This window comes from Diceros bicornis, chromosome 35 (assembly GCF_020826845.1).
Source record: "Diceros bicornis minor isolate mBicDic1 chromosome 35, mDicBic1.mat.cur, whole genome shotgun sequence".
Taxonomy (NCBI): domain Eukaryota; kingdom Metazoa; phylum Chordata; class Mammalia; order Perissodactyla; family Rhinocerotidae; genus Diceros; species Diceros bicornis.
The window spans coordinates 21,790,729-21,808,922 of record NC_080774.1 but is presented as its reverse complement, the minus strand read 5'-3'; the positions used below and the strand labels follow the sequence as shown (position 1 = coordinate 21,808,922).

Genomic DNA, 18,194 nt, shown 5'->3' with positions numbered 1-18,194 from the left:
CTATATAGCATCGGTAGAATTGCAGCCTTGGCAAACTTGGCTGACTAAGGCCATCAACCCCTTATTTTACATTTGAGGTACTTGAAATTCTGAGGTCCTCTTTACCCACTGTCATTAAGGTCTCTGGATTCCCTGGCCAGTATGCTTTCACATTTCAGCAAAATACTTCTTGGTAAGATATACACACTTATCTCAACCAGAAGATTGAGAAATGATCTTGGCAAGGTATTAAAAAATCCAAAATTTAGTCACCATCGCAAGGGACATTTCAAATGCCTGGTTTCCTTGAATCTCAGATAGTAATCTTTTTATGAGATAATGAGATTCTTCCCTTTTTTTTTTTTTTTTTTTTTTTGTGGTGAGGAAGATCAGCCTGAGCTAACATCTGCCAATCCTCCTCTTTTTTTGCTGAGGAAGACTGGCCCTGGGCTAACATCCGTGCCCGTCTTCTTCCACTTTATATGGGACGCCCCCACAGCATGGCTTGCCAAGCAGTGCCTTGGTGCGCACCCGGGACCCGAACCGGCGAACCCCGGACCACCTCAGCGGAGCGCGCGCACTTAACCACTTGTGCCACTGGGCCGACCCCCATCTTCCCATATTTTTTGATAACTTATAGTGAGTAGTGGCCCATGGTAGTTGTAAACAGAAGGTCTAGTACTTACTGTATTCTTACTGTGTGCTGGTCACTGTAAATGCTCTGGGTGGGAGCTCATTCGTTCCCCACAGCAGCCTTTTCTAGTGATAGAACTAAGGTCCAGAAAGGTTTAAGTACCTCGCCCCTGTGTCACTGCTGTTTAGTGGCAGAGATAGACTCTGAACCCAGGCAGCATTGTGACTCTAGAACCTGCCTTCTTAAGTCACTTTCCTCTACTGCTGAGCCCTGTGGGAGAGTTAGAATATTTCCTGAAGTGAACTCCAAAGGAGTTTACAGAGAAATTCTTCCAAAACCATGGATTTCACCATATCCCATTTTCTTATAAGTCTGTAAAGTCTCAAGTCTTCCATAATAAAGTTGAACTTTTACAGGGTGCTCAAGATTATCAACATATTCCTAATTGTATAACTCTGTCTGGAATAAAAACCCTTGGCTCTAAGCAAGCCACTCTCTTCCTTGTCCTCCACAAGGGACCTGTTCAACCCCTTAGGCTCTTTGCTTCTTCTGATGTTAGGTTGCTCATAACCTGCTCAGTTTCCTGAGCACAGCTCACATCTGTCCTGTGCAGAGGCATTTCCTGACTACTTTTATTCTGCCCTCAACTCTATCACTTTTTGTCACTTCTCATTTTGACACCTAATCATGTATATACATATGAGGACATGTTTGTCTTATTGACACCATAAAAGTTTGAGTATGTTTCCTTAAGTTGTTTAGTATACACTTAATAGTGGATGCTGGGGAGGGAAAACAGAATTTATTGGGCAAAGAATTTTGAAGCAAGGCCAGGAAATGTGTTGAACGTTTTGAGATGGTATTTCAGAGAAAAACTTACAGATCTCCTCAGACCTGATAGGAACACACTGACCAATCCTTTTGTTGTTTGTTTTCTTTCCCTTCTTGGGGAAAATCAGCTTTACTCTTTTTTTTATTCTTCATAAGCATTGTACGTACCTTCACCGAGTTCTGTCAGTCCTGGACGATGGAGAATTTGTGACGCTTTGCCAACTCCCGGATGGCTCTGTTCCCCCAAGATTGAAACAGCAGAGATTTAATTGAAAATCATTGTAAAGTATCATGTGGTTCAAGTTAAGAGCTCATTTCTGTAAGCAAAAAGAGTCATTTGCCAGGAACTAAAGTTCGTGTTTAAAAATGAGAAGTTCAAATCATCTGAGAATGCAAAGATTGGTTATATATGATGATTCACATTCAGAGAGCATCTTTGAATAAGTGTAAGTAAGAAATGAATAAATATCAGCCAAATACAGTAACTTTTTCTTGAGTCTAGAATTAGCCAACACGTAATTTTTTCTTTGTATTTAGTTCTGAGTCTTAAATTTTGCATAAAGTTTTTCAAGTCGAGTGATCCTATTCTAGAAGACTATCAGAAATATTTCTGAAATATATTGTTTCCTCTTTATGGTATATTTCATTTCTTTTGTTATGTGAAAAATATTTCTGTCTCTATCTTTTTTTATAATTATCGAAAACTTTAGAGTCTTGTTATATCTCCTGGAAGTTAGCTAATTTGTATCTGGTTATTTTATTCCTTTCCCACAAGTCAGAGGATTTTAAGTCATTCTTCCCCTTATATTTTTCCCCTTATATTCTCCGTCTCTTCTTTCTTCCATCTCCATCACCGCTACGTTAATGCAAGTTACCATTATCTCTCTCTCTTGAACTTCTCCAGTCACCTGTAGTCTGATCTCTTGCTCTCCATTCTTTTGGCTGTTATAAATAATGCTGCTATGAATATTTGTGTACAAGTGTCTGCCTGGACGTATGTTTTTATTTCTCTTGAATATACAGTCATGTATTGCTTATGATGGGGATATGTTCTGAGAAGTGCATTGTTAGGCATTTTTGTCATTGTGTGAACATCATAGAGTGTACTTACACAGACCTAGATAGTGTAACCTGTATAGTCTTGTATGTGGTCTGTCATTGACCGAAACGTTGTTATGTGGCACATAACTATACGTGTGTGTGTATATGTATTTATATATATATATACACACACACACCTACAGTTGGAATTGCTGGATTGTATGGTACCTCCTCACTTTTTGAAGAGCTGCCAGACTGTTTCCAAAGCAACTCCACCGTTTTACATCCTCACCAACAGTGTATGAAGGCTCCAATTTCTCCACATCCTTGCCAGCACTTGTTATTTTCAGAGTTTTTAAAAAATTATTTTATTGAGGTCATATTGGCTTATAACATGGTATAACTTTCAGGTGTACATTATTATATATCAGTTTCTGTATAGACTGCATTGTGTTCACCACCAGTAGTCTATAGTTTTTATCCGTTACTATGTATATGTGCCCCTTTACCGCTTTCGCCCTCCCCCCACTGCCTTCTGCTCTGGTAACCACGAATCTTTGAGGGTTTTTTTTAATAGTAGCCATCCTAATGTGTGTGAGGTGGTATTTTATGGTTTTGACTTGCATTCACCTGCTAGTTAATGATGTTGAACATCTTTTCATATGCTTATTGGTAATTTGTAGATCTTCTTTGGAGAAATATCTGTTCAAATCTTTTACCTCTTGCTTAATTGGGTTGTCTTTTTGTTATTGTCAGAGTTTATTTTTATTTATTTATTTATTTTTTTTGTGAGGAAGATCAGCCCTGAGCTAACATCCATGCCAATCATCCTCTTTCTTTTTTTTTTTTTGCTGAGGAAGGCTGGCCCTGGGCTAACATCCGTGCCCATCTTCCTCCACTTTATATGGAACGCTGGCACAGCATGGCCTGACAAGCGGTGCGTCGGTGCGCGCCCGGGATCCGAACCCGCGCCGCCAGCAGTGGAGCACGTGCACTTAACCGCTACGCCACGGGGACGGCCCCTATTGTCAGAGTTTATATATTCTGGATGCTAGCCCCCTATCAGATACATGATTTGCAATTTTCCCCCCCATTCTGTGAGTTGTCTTTTTACTTTCTTGGTGGTGTCCTTTGAAACTTAGAAAGTTTATAATTTTGGTAAAGTCCAATTTACCTGTTTTTTCTTTTGTGGTTTATGCTTTTAGTGTCATTTCTCAGAAATCATTGCCCAATCCAAGGTCACAAAGATTTACATCTGTGTTTTCTTCTAAGAATTTTATAGTTTTAGCTCTTACCTTTAGATCTTTGATGCATTTTGAGTTAATATTTGCTGCCATCCATTCTTACCCACTCAATTTTCCACGCAAAGCCAGAATAATCTTAAAACTTAAATCAGGTTGTGTTATTCCCCTTCTTAAAGCCTTCAGTAGCTTCCCATCATACAAAGGAGAAAATCCAAACTCTTTGGCCTGTGAGATGGGCCCCAGTGTGAGCTTTCTGCCCCTGCCCATCTCACCGTCCTCATCTTGTTCAGCTCTCTTCCTTGTTCACTAGAGTCTAGCCGTGCTGCAGGCCTCAGAATGGCCCAAGCAGGCCCAGTCTTTTGCTATGTTAGGACCTTTGGTCATGCTGTTCCCTCTGCCTGCTGTGGTATCCTGTGTGGCTGGCCCTCCACACCTCAGGTCACGTTGTAATGTCGCTTCCGCAGTGATGCCTTCCTGAGCGCCCTTCCCCTGGGTACTCACCTGCCTATTGCCCTGTCCCTTAACTTCGCAGCACTTCAAGAGAGTTAATTCTCTTTGCCTTTTGTTGTTTACTGGTCTGTTTTCTGCTTCCCTTCCTGCAAAGTGAGCTTTGGGTAGGAATTGTCCCTCTTTGCACACCATTATTTACACAGCACCTGGCACAGTGGACACTTAGCAGGTATTGAATGAATGATTTAATGAATGAGGTGCCTGATGTATTTAAGGTATATTTCAGTTGATTATAAAATAAAAGATTACTTGCTTTGTTTGTGGCAAATTAGTCTGGTCTTCAAATTCTTCGCTGTGTTTTTTGATGTTTATCCACAGTAGGATAGAGAAGGATGGAAAAATGGAACTTTGAACAGTTTTGTTCATTTTGTTTACAGGTAGGTGTAAACATTTCACGGGAGAAGTGCAGTTTGAAATGATTTGCCAAGGTATTATTTATCTCAGGAGCAGGATTTTAAAAAAAAGAATGCTCCTAGATCAGAAGTTGTTCAGTGTACACTATGGTCATTTATTATGTATTTTAAACCATATAAGCCTTTTGTTTTCCTAGACCACTGTGACAAAGTTGTCTTACCTTGAAACAAACAGGTTCACAACCATTGTTATATTGAGGTTAGATGTTAATATTGTCTCCTCTCAACACAATTGATAAAACACTTGAGTTGAATTTTACCCTGAAGGTAAATATTCTCGATGTGCATTCAGTGTTGGGTGGGGGAATGGCTGTGTGTATTGGCAAAGAAACCTTTGTGCTCTCGGACATTATGCTATGGCTGACGTTTAACTCTTGAACAGCTGAAATCTAGAAGTGTTTACCTTGAGGTAAGCACTGTCCTGAGTGTTGGTTTATCGTGAGAGAACAACATTTTGTGAATAGTTTGAGAGAATAAGAGGAGGGATGTCCTTTTCATATGTTTGTATTTGATGGCTTAGCTCCATTTTATTAATTCAGTTAATATTTGTCCCTTTTCTGAGACTCTCTAAGCTTCCAAAACAGAATTTCCTGCATTTTACTGAAGTGATTTCTTAAGTGACACCGAGGTGGAAAAACGATGTATATGCTTTCAATTATATATAAATGGCACACTTGAACTGCATTGTTAGGAATATATTAGTTGCATTAATGAAAATTCCTCTCCTTTAAAGTAGAATTGAAATTTAATTTTATTTATTCCATTTATGCATTTTCCTCGTTTAGTCAATTACTTAGATTCATTGAGGAGAAATGTGTTTGTTAACGTTCTCATGTTAAACGTAAAAAGCCAGTAAAATTAGAAACAAAACTAGCTCAAAGGTTTGGTCATTCTTAACTAAGTCAAAACAAAATGAATTGTTGGAATTCACATGGTGGAAAAAGCATCCTAGAAATAAGATAATAGACATTTGGGAGCAAGATGAAGAAATATTAAAACGTTCTTGTAGGTTTGGCTCTTGCTGGCCTCTAATGACTGCCAGTTTTCTTCTGTTTGGGTCAGCAAATTTTAGAACTTCTGATGAATAGTAAAGTTTTTAGAATATTGGGCACTATAGGAATAAATAGGTTAGTTAAAATGTTTCTGAGCTGATACACAGCTGTTTTTCTCTTGCCTTTTTTTCCTAAATTGATCCAATGAACCATTTATAGATCTCTCTGTGATACCCCCTCAGATGGATAGGTAATCTTATAGCTTATAGTAAAAAAGTTACACGTGTATGTCACATTATACCCTGATTAGACCTCTCCCACATTTAAAGAGATGTTGGTTCCAGTTTTCTACCAGTGGAAGAAATAATTTGGACTGCTACATGTCCTTTGACTTTGATGTGATATTATTTTCAGTTAATCTGGCTTCATTTTTCTGAAGTTATACCCCTTTGCATGAATCTTGCCAAGATTTGGAAAGCGTAAGTGCTCAGAGAATTAGCCCTCCTTCGTTATTACCTTTTAAGGATGTTAAAGTCCTGCTTCATTGTTATCTTTTCAGGCACTGGTAGATCCCTCTGTGCCCTTGGAGTCTTGCCGGCACCACCATCGGTAGTAGTAGCACTTCAGCTTTTCTTTGCCAGTGATTCAATTTGCTGCGATAGTGGGTGCTGCAGACCGTGTGCCCACTCTGGTGTGCTGAGGCGACAGTGAAAGAGCTGTCTACACTACCTCTTCTGTAGCTGCACGGCTCTCTGGCTGGGGTGGGGTTCCTCACATTGACCTTGCTTAGCCTCCAGAATTCAGCATAGGAACCTCTCTGGTCAACTGCTCAATCTTATTATGGGGCCGGAAGTCCTCTCTGGGTCTCAAGTTGTCTTAGTTTGTTTTTTCTCTTAGTTTAGGAAATTAAGTTGTGCTTAAAGATTCTCAAAGAAGCAGCTCTGATGTAAAAATATATATGTAGGGCTTGAAGTGGGAGGATATAGTTTTGACACACAGTTATTTAGCCCCTAAATTCTGGTTATATGAAATAATGAATTAATGTTTACCTCACATTGTTATTAGGGGGTTCAAGTGAAGAAAGGCTTGTGAAACTACCCAGCTCCCTGTCAGCTTATAATTAAAAAGCAGTAACTACCATTTATTAAGCTCTCATTGTACTGTGCAATGTGCTAAACATGTTACAGATATTATCTGATTGAATCCTTTCCATAACCCTGCAGAGTAGGTAATATGAACTCTGTTCAACACATGAGAAAGTTCAGAGAGCCAACTAATATGCCCAAGGTCACACAGCTTTTAAGTGGTAATGTTGGGATTTGAATCCAATCTGTGTGAAAAGCCAGTGCATGTAAAACTGCTTCCTTTACAGTAGGCTTGAATCAGTAAAAATGGTAATTTCATTTGCATTTCTTTGAAGGCTGGTAAGACTGATTTCTCCATTTGTTTGTTAACCAGTACGTTTTCTATTTGTAATGTGTGGACTTCCTTTGCCCATTTGTCTGTTGGGATCTTTCTTGATTATCTTATGAATTTGCACAAGCTCATCATGTATTAATTATGTGTTTAACCCTTTTCCTCTGACCATACTTCAGGCAGCAAGTAACATGCATCTTCCAAATCTACAAAATTTTGTACTTGGGTATGTTTTAATATCTCATTTTCTACATGGATCCTTGACATTGTCATTTTTTTTTTAGGTTTATTCTATAAAATGTATTAAAAGATTTTTATTCAGAGATACACCCTTATTCTGGAGTGTCTTTTTCTCTGTTGAGAAACAGTGTGGTGTAGTCTAACTACCTGAGAGAACTTCTGTGTTGTATTATGCACAGGTTGAACAGCTTCAGTTACCTCTTAGATTTCACATTGGGGGAGTAGATCAGAAGCCCATAAGAGAATTAAAAAAGAAATCCTCTTTATGGTTAAACATATTCTTAATCATTTTGTTGTTTTTACGTTAATTTTGCACTTGATTACTTTGGGATTGAAAATAAAACTGTTGATAAGTCTTGAACATGAGTTCATTAAGCTTAGAACGTAATCACCTTTGATTACAGTACTCTCTGAAGCAGTCTGATAGATGCCAGTCAAGCATTGGTGGTACTGTTGAAGATATATCCAATATTTCTCTCCTCACAGCAAAGTTCCTGCATTTGTGCGGATGATTGCTCCTGAGGGCTCCTTGGTGTTCCACGAGAAAGCCTGGAATGCATATCCCTACTGTAGAACAAGTAAGCCTGGTCCCAGCAGCTGTCCCCCGCCCCCCACCCCCCGCTGCTGATTAGGAGAGGGACTCCTGTTGCTGTCGCCTTTGAGAAGGGTAACACCAAGCAAGGCCTTCTGTGGGTTCTCTGGTCATCACTGCGCCAGCTATGGCAGAGGAAAGGCTGCATCGTGTTCCTCCCCCCACACCTTTGTGAGGGGCACACGTTCATTCTCAGATGACGGCCACCTTGAGGTCCTTGCTGACGAGCAGGCTCCAGGGGCAAGCAAATGAAAGGAATACAGAAACCTTAAAGACAGGTCATCCGCACTCACAAGTGTCTTTTGGTGTGGTTTCAACAGTATGTTACTTATATTGCCGCATAGTAAGGGGAGGGGTATGACAGACTTCTGAAACAATTTGTTTGCTAAATTAGCCTTGGAAATGATGTTTTGCTTTTGTGACATTATTCCTTTCACTGTTGTTTTAAAATTAGATTGTCGACTCCGTAATCTAAAGTATCCTATAGTGTCCTTTGTGTAGAAGCTGTGTTTTGCAGACATAAACTACTAAATGTTCTGTGTTTTCAGGTAGTTGAAGCTATGTGACGTTAAATATTATGACAGATTATTTTGACTCTGATTAATATTCTGAAATTTTTCCCCTTCTATTACCTGCCTGTCCATTATGCCTCAGTTGTAACGGTGAGTAAAACTATTTTTGTGTCACGTACTCTTCATCTTTAAACTTTGCTTTATATAGTAATTATTTGTAACTATTCCTTGCTTTTTTAATTAAAACTGCCCACCGTTGCATGGCTTCTCCTCTGTGCTCCTTCCACCAGCCCGCACTCCACCACATGTTCCCAGTGTTAATGGACTCTTTCCAGCCTTGTCTCAGAATCTGCCTGTTGGCCTTATTTTGCCTCTGCTACTTCCTTTGAATGCCAGATTTGCTCACCAAACCTCACAGCTTCTTTAATATTCACCCTGTATGCTGCATGACAAGTAGGGTTGTTTAAATTATTTAAAAGCATGCAGCATTTGGTTTGCCTGACAAGTCTATAAAAATAGGTAGCTAATGATTCTTTGTCACTTGAGGATCAGACTTCCTGTAGAGTCAAAGCATGGACGCTTATGCTGGGGAAGGCTTCTGCAGATATGAGCCCCAAAGAACCGGTGAAAGATCACTGTCATTTTGCTGTTGTGTTTTCTGCAGAATGAATATATGAAAGATGATTTCTTCATTAAAATTGAAACATGGCACAAACCAGACTTGGGAACATTAGAAAATGTAAGTTTCAACTCTGCACTTTCAGTGCAGAAGGCCCTGGAAATGGGAATACTGTAGTCCATTTCGCCATCACCAAAGTGATACCACCTGCATTAGACTAGGACCTGGCCACACCAGGATGTGTCAGATAGCGGTGAGGCAAGCAAGCAACCAGTAAAAAAAATGGGCTTTCCCCACCTGTCCCTTTGCGTTGGCCCGTGAGTGGACGTTGGTGAGGTTGCTGTTTTTATCAGCAACTCTCTTCATCTGGCACAGGGAGAGCATAGATAAACAAAATTCACAGATAATCCCTAAACCAATTTTAGCCATGAATTTTAGATTTTTTTTTCATCTTTTTGTCTCTGTGTATTTGGCAGAGATGCTCTACATAGCGAAATTGATTGCTTTAATTTTCACCTCCATTCCACTTTGCTGGGATGTGGGTTGGTGTTAGAGAAATGGCCAAAAGGCAGGAGGGATTAGGTACTTTGAATAATTTACAAAAATGTTGACAAGCTCCTGACTTTTACAAGTTGATGCACATTTATCCCTGAAGTAAGTTTCAAGAAAGTCAGGTAGGACTCAGTGTAATCATTAACTTTTGGTAAGGTTTGTCAGTGAACTTGGGAGCGCATCTGGTATAGGTTGATGCCCTTGGCTCAGTAGTTCTCAAAAGTGTGGACCAGCAGCCGCATCTTTTAACTTGTTAGAAATGCAAATTCTCAGGCCCCACCCCATACCTACTGAATAGAATCTCTGGGAATGGGGCCCAGCAATCTCTTGTTTCTGGTGCGTGCTCCAGTGTGAGAACTACTGTTCCAACCTTACGATATGCTCTTATAGGAGAGTGAGTTAATGGTAATTGTGGTAGATTCTGTTCTTACTATGCTTTTATGTTATTAGTGCCAATTAATAGAACTTTTGAATTATAATTTGTAGCATTTGACTTGTTTTTCTTTCAGGTGATCATTTAACCTTTCATGTTATTTTTTTCATAGTAACTCTAAAATTTAGAGTCTAAATGAGATGATTTGGTATGCTTTAGTCTGTGTATGATTTAATCTGCCATTTTTAGCTTTCAAATGGGCATATCTTTGGCAGTTTTTAAACAATTCTTAATTGGTTCATAGATGGAGTTTCAGAAATAAATGATTGAACAAGAGGTAGGGAGGAGTTGACATCATACTGAAACTGAGTAGCTTTAGCATAATCAAATTCAGGAGAGATTTAGACCATACAGTACAGCTCTTTGAAATCTAATTATGATGTCACCTCAGATTTGTCTAGGATTTGGAGGTTACAAGGACTTTGTGATGTATCATTTGGGTTAAGCATAGGTCAGGTACATTTTGTTACATAAATTATCTCTAAGAACTACCAGAAAATAATGGTGACAGATTTCTGTTAATTTGGCAGCATCCTCACCTCCCCTACTTGTTATTTGGGGTTGCAAGGGGTAACAAAAGATTTCTAGACCCCTTAAGACTTCAGACAGCTAATTTAATGAGATAGCAATTTGGATTTTTTATTCCTTACAGTGTACTCTGAGAAACTCAAGATAAGGATTATATAAAGTGTAATAGTTTTGCCCAACAAGAATAGTCTATAGTTTGTTTCATTTCTCTTTGTCATTTGTAGGTACACGGTTTAGATCCAAACACCTGGAAAACTGTTGAAGTTGTCCACATAGATATTGCAGATCGAAGTCAAGTTGAACCAGCAGTAAGTACTACATACTATTCGATGACATTTTAACCTGTTGCCTCTTACATCTAAACATCATTTTCTTTCTTTCATTGTGGCCTATATTTCTACACAGAAGTGAGCCTGGGGCTTGGGTCTGAGTCTGTGCAGCAAAACACCCGAGAGCAGGAGAAGTGATTTATTTTCTGTGTGGATTTCACCTGTGCACAAGTGATCCCTTTAAGAAATCTCAGTGTATCTGAGATATATATAGGTTTGTTTTCATTGGGGGAAGAAAATAACATTATTTTACAAAAGAATTCTCCCTTGAGCTTCTTTAAATAAACTTATACTTCTAAAGTGTGATTAAGAAAGCGAAAATTTAATTTACATGTAAATTTTCAGTAACTCTGGTAGGCCTAAAGTTGTCATTTGTGGAAAGTGGATGATGGTAAAACATCTCAATTTAACAGTTCTGTAGCTTTCTCTTTTGAGTCTTACTAGATGTAAATATATTGTACTCTAGGCTTTTGACTTAAAAAAGATTTTTTTCCCTAAAGACCTTTGTTCTCCCCTTACTCTCCCACATTAAGACCTGTTTATTACTTTGCTGTGGTTTGTAAATATTAACTCAGTTTTTTCTTATATTATGCTGAGTGCTGCTTTGGTTTTGCAGGACACAGTTGTGGACTGTTTACATGTTAAGACAACCAGCGCCTCTCTTCCTCTTGCTAGTGTGGAGAGCTAAAGCTTTGGAATAAGAGGGGCACCCTTCAGCCCTGTGGCATAGTAGTTAAGCTCAGTGTGCTCTGCTTCGGCAGCCCAGGTGTGCGGGTCGAATCCCGGGCACAGACCTACACCACTCGTTAGCCATGCTGTGGCAGCGACCCACATATAAAGTGGAGGAAGGTTGGCACAGATGTTAGCTCAGGGCTACTCTTCCTCAGGAAAAAGAAAAAAAAAAGAGTGGCACACTTGTTTTATCATGGTAAAGTGTAGCATGTTCAGTCAGCATTTCATTTCTTAGCCCTTTGATTTCATTTTTGGTGCCTGTTCACTGAACTTGAGCTGTGTTGTAAGCTGAACAGAGAGAACCCAAACACTAACTGTGTGGTTTTGCTGTTGAAATTTAAAGGTAAACCTAAAACAAAGGTCCCCGACCTTTTCTGAGAAATCACCGGGATTGGGACTGCCGGCAGTGACCCTCTGCTTGGCTGGGTCCTGTTCTCTAGGGCCCCTTCCCTGATTAGAAGTGTGAGCACCAACGGGACCCTTGTCAGAGAAGTTCTTAAATTTTAGTTGTGCTGTGATTTGAAGTTATTTCAATTTTAGGGATATTTCCACCTTTGAAATTATATAGGATTTCTTTTATCCTTAAAAGTAAATGTGTGTTCTGTTTTAAAAACAGTATTCAAATGTCTGTTTTGGGCTTTTATTTTTCTTGGTATCTTTTCCAGCTGTGATTTTCTGTGTGAAAGAATGATAACAGGAAGAAAAGTCATTGGGAGTGAGTAAACGAATGAGTGGGTTAATGGCTAGGTCAGGATAGCTTACATGCCTAGAGCAGCAGGTCACAAGGTGACACCGAGCAGCAGTATGGCACACCGGGATGGGGTGCCCCCCAGAGGGCATTCACATTACCTGTCAGGATTTGGAAAAGTGCTGGCCAAACAAAATGGTCAGATCTGTGGCTCGTAGGTTTGCATTCCGTATTGTTCTCTAGCAGAGTACAAGGCACCTTCAGTTTTGCTGGAGGCATAAGGTTAGTTCTTTGTTCTTGTCCTCAGGCTAAAAGGGGCCCTCAGTCAGTGTTTTCAGGTGTGAATGTGAGTGGAAAGAACAGTTAAGGCAGATTGTGCAGGAGCCATGCAGGCCCTTGTTCCCATACCTTCCACCGCAGCCTAGCCTTCGGAGGGGAGAGAAGGCACTGCTGGCCTCGAGGAGGCGTGACCGCAGCACTTGAGATAGATGCTCCAGTGGAAGGCATTGCACATGCCACACCTGTTCTCTGTGTAGACCCGTGTTTGAGGTGGACAGATAGTGAAAGAGAGAGTGGATTGGGCCCAAATGAGAAGGGTTTGCATTGTGAGTACATGTAGCTGTGACTGAGAACATACATTCTGAAACTAGATTGGCTTCAGATTCGAATTCTGAGGTTCTGCCACCTGCTGGCTATTAAGTCTTGGACAGGTTACTTAACCCCTCTGTGCCTGTTCTATGTTGTGTGAAGTGACAGGATTAAATGTGAGCACCTAGAGCAGTCCCTCGTTTAACACATGTTCACCACTATTGTCACTATTGTGAGCAGGAGTTCTGAGAATCTTTGTTCACATCAAGCGTTGTTTGGGGAGTGAATAAATGTTCGTGTTTGTGATTTTGTTTTCCAGTGTTCGTACTTCCTGTTTCCTGAGTTACATTTTAGAGATTAGTAAGATACAACTTTATTTTAAAGATTACTGAATTCACGGTACCTATTTATTTCTAGTACATAAAATTTACCATTGTGACCATTTTAAAACGTACAGTTCAGTGACAGTTAGTACATTCACAGTCTTGTACAACCCTCACCACTGTCTAGTTCCAGAACATTTTCATCACCCCAAGAGGACACCCTGTACCCATTAACAATCACTGCCTTCTATTCCCTCCCCCAACCTTTGGCTACCAGTAATCTGTTTTCTGTCTCTATGGATTTATCTATTCTGGATATTTCATATAAATGGAATTATAACATTATGTGGCCTTCTGTGTCTGGCTTCTTTTACTTTAGCATGTTTTCAGGGTTCATCCACGTTGTAGCGTGTGTCGGTACTTTATTCCTTTTTATGGCTGAATAATAGTTTGGTGTATGAATGTACCACATTTTGTTTATCCATTCATCTATTGATGGACATTTGGGTTGTTTCCACCTTTTGGCCATTGTGAATAGTGCTGCTGTGAACATTTGTGTCACAGTAGCATTTTGTCTGTGTGTATTCCTCAGTTGTAGTTTTATCATTTGTACTCAAGAGTACAACTGATATCATGTAGGGATTCTTAGACCTTTTGACATTAAAAAAGGAATCGCCAGGGGCCAGCCCGGTGACATAGTGGTTAAGTTTGCACGTTCTGCTTCAGTGGCCCGGGGGTCATGGGTTCAGATCCCAGGTGCAGACCTACACACTCCTCATCAAGCCACGCTGTGGTGGTGTCCCATATGCAAAATAGAGGAAGATGCGCACAGATGTTAGCTCAGGGCCAATCTTCCTCAGCAAAAAAAGGAAGATTGGCAACGGGTGTTACCTCATGGCCAATCTTCCTCACCCCCCCAAAAAAAAGGAACCCCGACATGCACATTTTCTGCTGTAAAAGCAGGGAGGGGAACTCTGTGGTGGGAGGTGAGGATGTCCTTAACAGTCTTTAAGCGTGGGGGTGAGGCGCAGAGCATTAAGCTGCCGGTGGATGTGTGAAGGCTGGATGTGGAAGGGAGAGTTGTGAGGCTTGGCACCCGTTCCAGCAAGGAGGTAGGTAAGAGACCTAGTGGGGCAGGGACTCTGGGTCTGCCCTTTTCTTCTGTGCATCCTCATCTGTCCACTCTTCCAGCACAGACAGTTGCTCTGACACCTGACATGCTTTAGGTTCCACCCCATCTGTTTGGCCTTGATTAGCTTCTACTGCAAACACCTGGACTACCTGGCCATCCTTACTTCTTAACAGATCCAATTTGGTTTTCTGTTGAGTTTATTCATCTGATTCTGCTCTTTTATGTTCCTCGAAAATTCTACTCCACAGCATTGGGAAAAAGGAAGCTTAAGAATGCATTTGCAGTTCTGAAATGGCAGCGTTGTCATATCAATAACAGGTATTGAGTGCCTGCTCAGTCTGTGCTGCTGATGTTGCCCTGCAGTAGCTAAGATTGGTGCAGTACCCTTGAGGCTGACAGTCTGGGGGAGACAGGCCTGGTACAGTGAAGTAGTTAACAAATGGCAGAGGCTTAAGCATGGTCCAAAGTGCTGTAGGATTTCAGAGAAAAGAACAAACGATCTGTGAGAACAAAAGTCTGAAAAGACTGAATGGAAGAGTCATAACGTGAAGATGAGTAGGATTTTGATGGGTGGAGCAGTCCACCCCTCATTACACTTTTCCCTCTTACCCTCATTGCTCTGACATATTATACTTTTGTTTGTTTTTCTCTCTCTCTCTTCCAAATAGAAATTGTACTTCAGAGGGAAGAATCTTGGTACTATTAACTGTTGTCTCCCCAGCTCCTAGAACAGTGCCTGAGATATGGTAGGTAGCCAGTGAATGCGTGTTAAATGAATGAAAGAATTGCAGGCAAGTGGACTAGAAGTGAAGGCACAGGTGTGTTAGCCAATGCTGACATAAAAGTTGGAATAGCTTATAGAATTGAAGGGGACCTTAGCTACCTAGGCCTTATTGCTTTCATATTGTGCTTTGTATAATGCTGAGTTTCTTGGAGCACACTCTGGTTGTCAGGATGGAGTGACTAGAACATGGGGCTGAGGAGTTCCCTCTGTCCCCCATCCTAGCACAGTCTACTTGTCTGAGGTTGGGCTTCACTGTGAGGTCTACTTTGAACACACAGTTCTGCAACTACAGAAAGCTTGGTTTCGGGGCTAACCTCCCTGTTTTACAAGTGAGGGAACTAAAGCCCAGATAAACTAGTTCCTCTCAAGGTCATTATCTGATGCCCAAAGTGGAAATTCTAACTCTCAATCCAGTGTTCTTTCCACTGACTCCTGATTCCTTCCGAGTTAAGGCCCTGCTTTGTCACTCTTCGAGCTGCCACTTGAGCACTGTCTCCCTCTCCTCAAACTGTTCTGCCACTGCCCATGTCCTTTGCATTCCTGTCCCGGTGCGCTGCTTGTTCTGGCCTCCCTTCCGGAACTCCTTCCTCTCTGTCCAAAGCTTGTGTGTCCTGCAGGATCTAGGGCAGATTCCATTCCCCCAGGAGGATTTCACCCACGTTGGAATCAGTCTTCCTCTCCGCTGAATTTCAGCTTATGTTCACGCTGATGTGTCTTGAGTTCTCTGTGTTCAGGAGCCCATCCCCTTTTCACAGAGTGGGTACTTCGTAAATATTTGCCGCGTGAGCCTGATGAGCTTGAGGGTAATGATGAAACTAACCTCTGTGAGTTAACTTGATAACACCTGGGCTGTCAAGGAGTGAGGAAACACGCACTCACGTGCATTGCCTGTGGGAGTGTAAATTGGTGTAGCCTGTGAAACAGAATTACAAATATATATACCCTTTGACCCAGCAAAATTCCACTTCTGGGAATTGATCTCATTCAGTGTGAAGTGAAAAATGTTATAAACAAGACTGGAAACAGTCGGAAGTCTAAATGTTTCTTCATCAATGGAGAACTGATTAAAAACATTATGCTTCACCCATATGATGAAGTTCAGTGCAGTCATGAAAAGGAAGTGAGTTCTATTTGTTCTGATAGGGAATCCTTTCCCAGATGATGTGGAGGGAAAGAGCTAGAGTATGGGTAATACGCTTCCATCTATAATATTGTAAAAGGGAGAAACGTATATCTGTATGCGAGAATTTGCTTGCTTATGTATAGATGGTCAAGAAGAATGCTTCAGACCGCGGTAATAGTGATTCCTTGGAGAACTGGGAGCCGGGTGGCTGGGGGTTGGGGTGGAATAGTTGAGGTCTGGCAGAGATGTGCACGAGAGACTAGGGGGATGTCCTCTTCTCACTAAGTGTATCGGTTTTCTATTGCTGCACGTCAAATCACCACACATTTAGTGGCTAAGTAATATAACCTAATCAAAGAAATGACTTTGCCATCACCATTGCCATAGTCTGTTGGTTAGAAGCAAGTCACAGGTTCCATCTGTACTCAGAGGAGGAGATTATACAAGATTGTGGCTCATTGTGGGGGTCGTTTTAGGGTTTGTCTGCGGTGCAGGTGATCAGTTCTAAAACGAGCTCTTCAAGGGTTAAAGTGACGCTGGAATTGGGAGCTTGGTTCCTATGAAGGGGCCGAGAAGGTGGGTTTCCGTAGGGAGGCCTTCTGAAGGTGTGGTAATCTCTTAAGGTTCAGACTGGGGCGCCTTAACTCCTGGAGGTTTTAGTCTCAATCTGACTTAACTCATTGATTTTCATTTTGTTTTTAATGAACTCTGGTTTTTCTCGAATGAGCTAATTTTTTAAAAACTTCTTAAATGGTTGAATTTCTTTCCTGCATATTACTTGCTTTAAAAGAAATAAAAACAGTTAATTAGTGGTTTTGAGAGGCTAACTGGCAAAGTCTCCTCCCGAATCAGGACGAATGTGAAATAGTTGGGAGTTCAAGAAACCAAGAAGTTGAAAATGAAGCTTGAATCTTTGAACTCCACCTGGTGGGAGTTTTCTGTCACTGCAGGTGGATTTAATACAAACACAGCCCTAAACGTTGTAATTCAGAGTGACTGTTGATTACTTTTAGGATTTAACTCTCTCTGCTGGGTTGCTGGTGTCAGGCGGCTTGTATACTGCTCTCATAGACTTGCTGTTTTTTGGTCGTGCTTATGAACTGTGCTTCGCCATGTAGAGAACGGATGTGATTACACCCACAGTGTAACTGAATACTCGGGTGGATGCTTTGACATGTGTACATAATCGAAGGGTGACATTGTCACAATAAATCTAGGAACAAGGATTTATTGTAAAAATCTAGCTGTGTGACCCAGGGTCACAGAGTAATTTGCTACAGAAATCATATATATTTAAATATTGGGTTATTCAGGTTTTTTGTTGATGTCTTATGGGAATTCTGTGTAGGACTGTTACTATTGCCACTATTCTATGATTTTCTAGGAGATATATATCATTGCCTAATGAAACAAGCTGAGCAGTCTGGGATTTCTGCATAAATGTCCCCACCCAATTTCTTTTGGCCACCATACAAAACAGATTTCTTGTTTCATGGTAAAAAGGTGTTGTAGCCAAGTGTTAAGGTGTTATATCCTTTAAGAAAGAAGGCTCTTTCTGCTTGGCATTCCAGCAGAACACACCCCCACACCTCTTCCATTGCGACACCCTCCTGTCCTCTCCCCCATTTTAAATCTAGCCCAGCCATCACTCATGAAGAACCTTCCTTGGTAAACTGAGTACCCCTTAGGGGCCTAGACTGCATTGTACTCATCATCTCTGTGTTTCCAGGACCTAGCAAGATGCTCACTATTGACCCTGACGTGGAGTGAGCTTTTTGATAAAGGTTTGGTGGGTCAAAGAGAATTTCTAGATTTTTTTCCGCTGTGGTGTTAAAAAAAAAAAAAAAGGAAAAGAAACAAAAAGACAGTTTGGAGGAATTGAAGTTTGTGTCGTTCAAATAGTAAATAAACAAAATGCTACTTGAGTTCCTTCTTTACTAATCCTATATGGTGAAGTAT

General features: G+C 40.8%; 1 protein-coding gene across 2 annotated transcripts in view; it reads left to right on the top strand.

Moving 5' to 3' along the window:
* The window catches only part of PITPNB (phosphatidylinositol transfer protein beta), a 65,805-nt gene that overhangs the window by 11,764 nt on the left and 35,847 nt on the right, over window positions 1–18,194 (top strand). For both annotated transcript variants that reach the window (XM_058531680.1, XM_058531681.1), the window contains exons 4-7: window positions 7,787–7,878; window positions 8,547–8,554; window positions 9,069–9,143; window positions 10,761–10,844. In XM_058531680.1, the coding sequence (XP_058387663.1) occupies window positions 7,787–7,878; window positions 8,547–8,554; window positions 9,069–9,143; window positions 10,761–10,844 (259 nt within the window). The remainder of the gene's footprint in view (window positions 1–7,786; window positions 7,879–8,546; window positions 8,555–9,068; window positions 9,144–10,760; window positions 10,845–18,194) is intronic.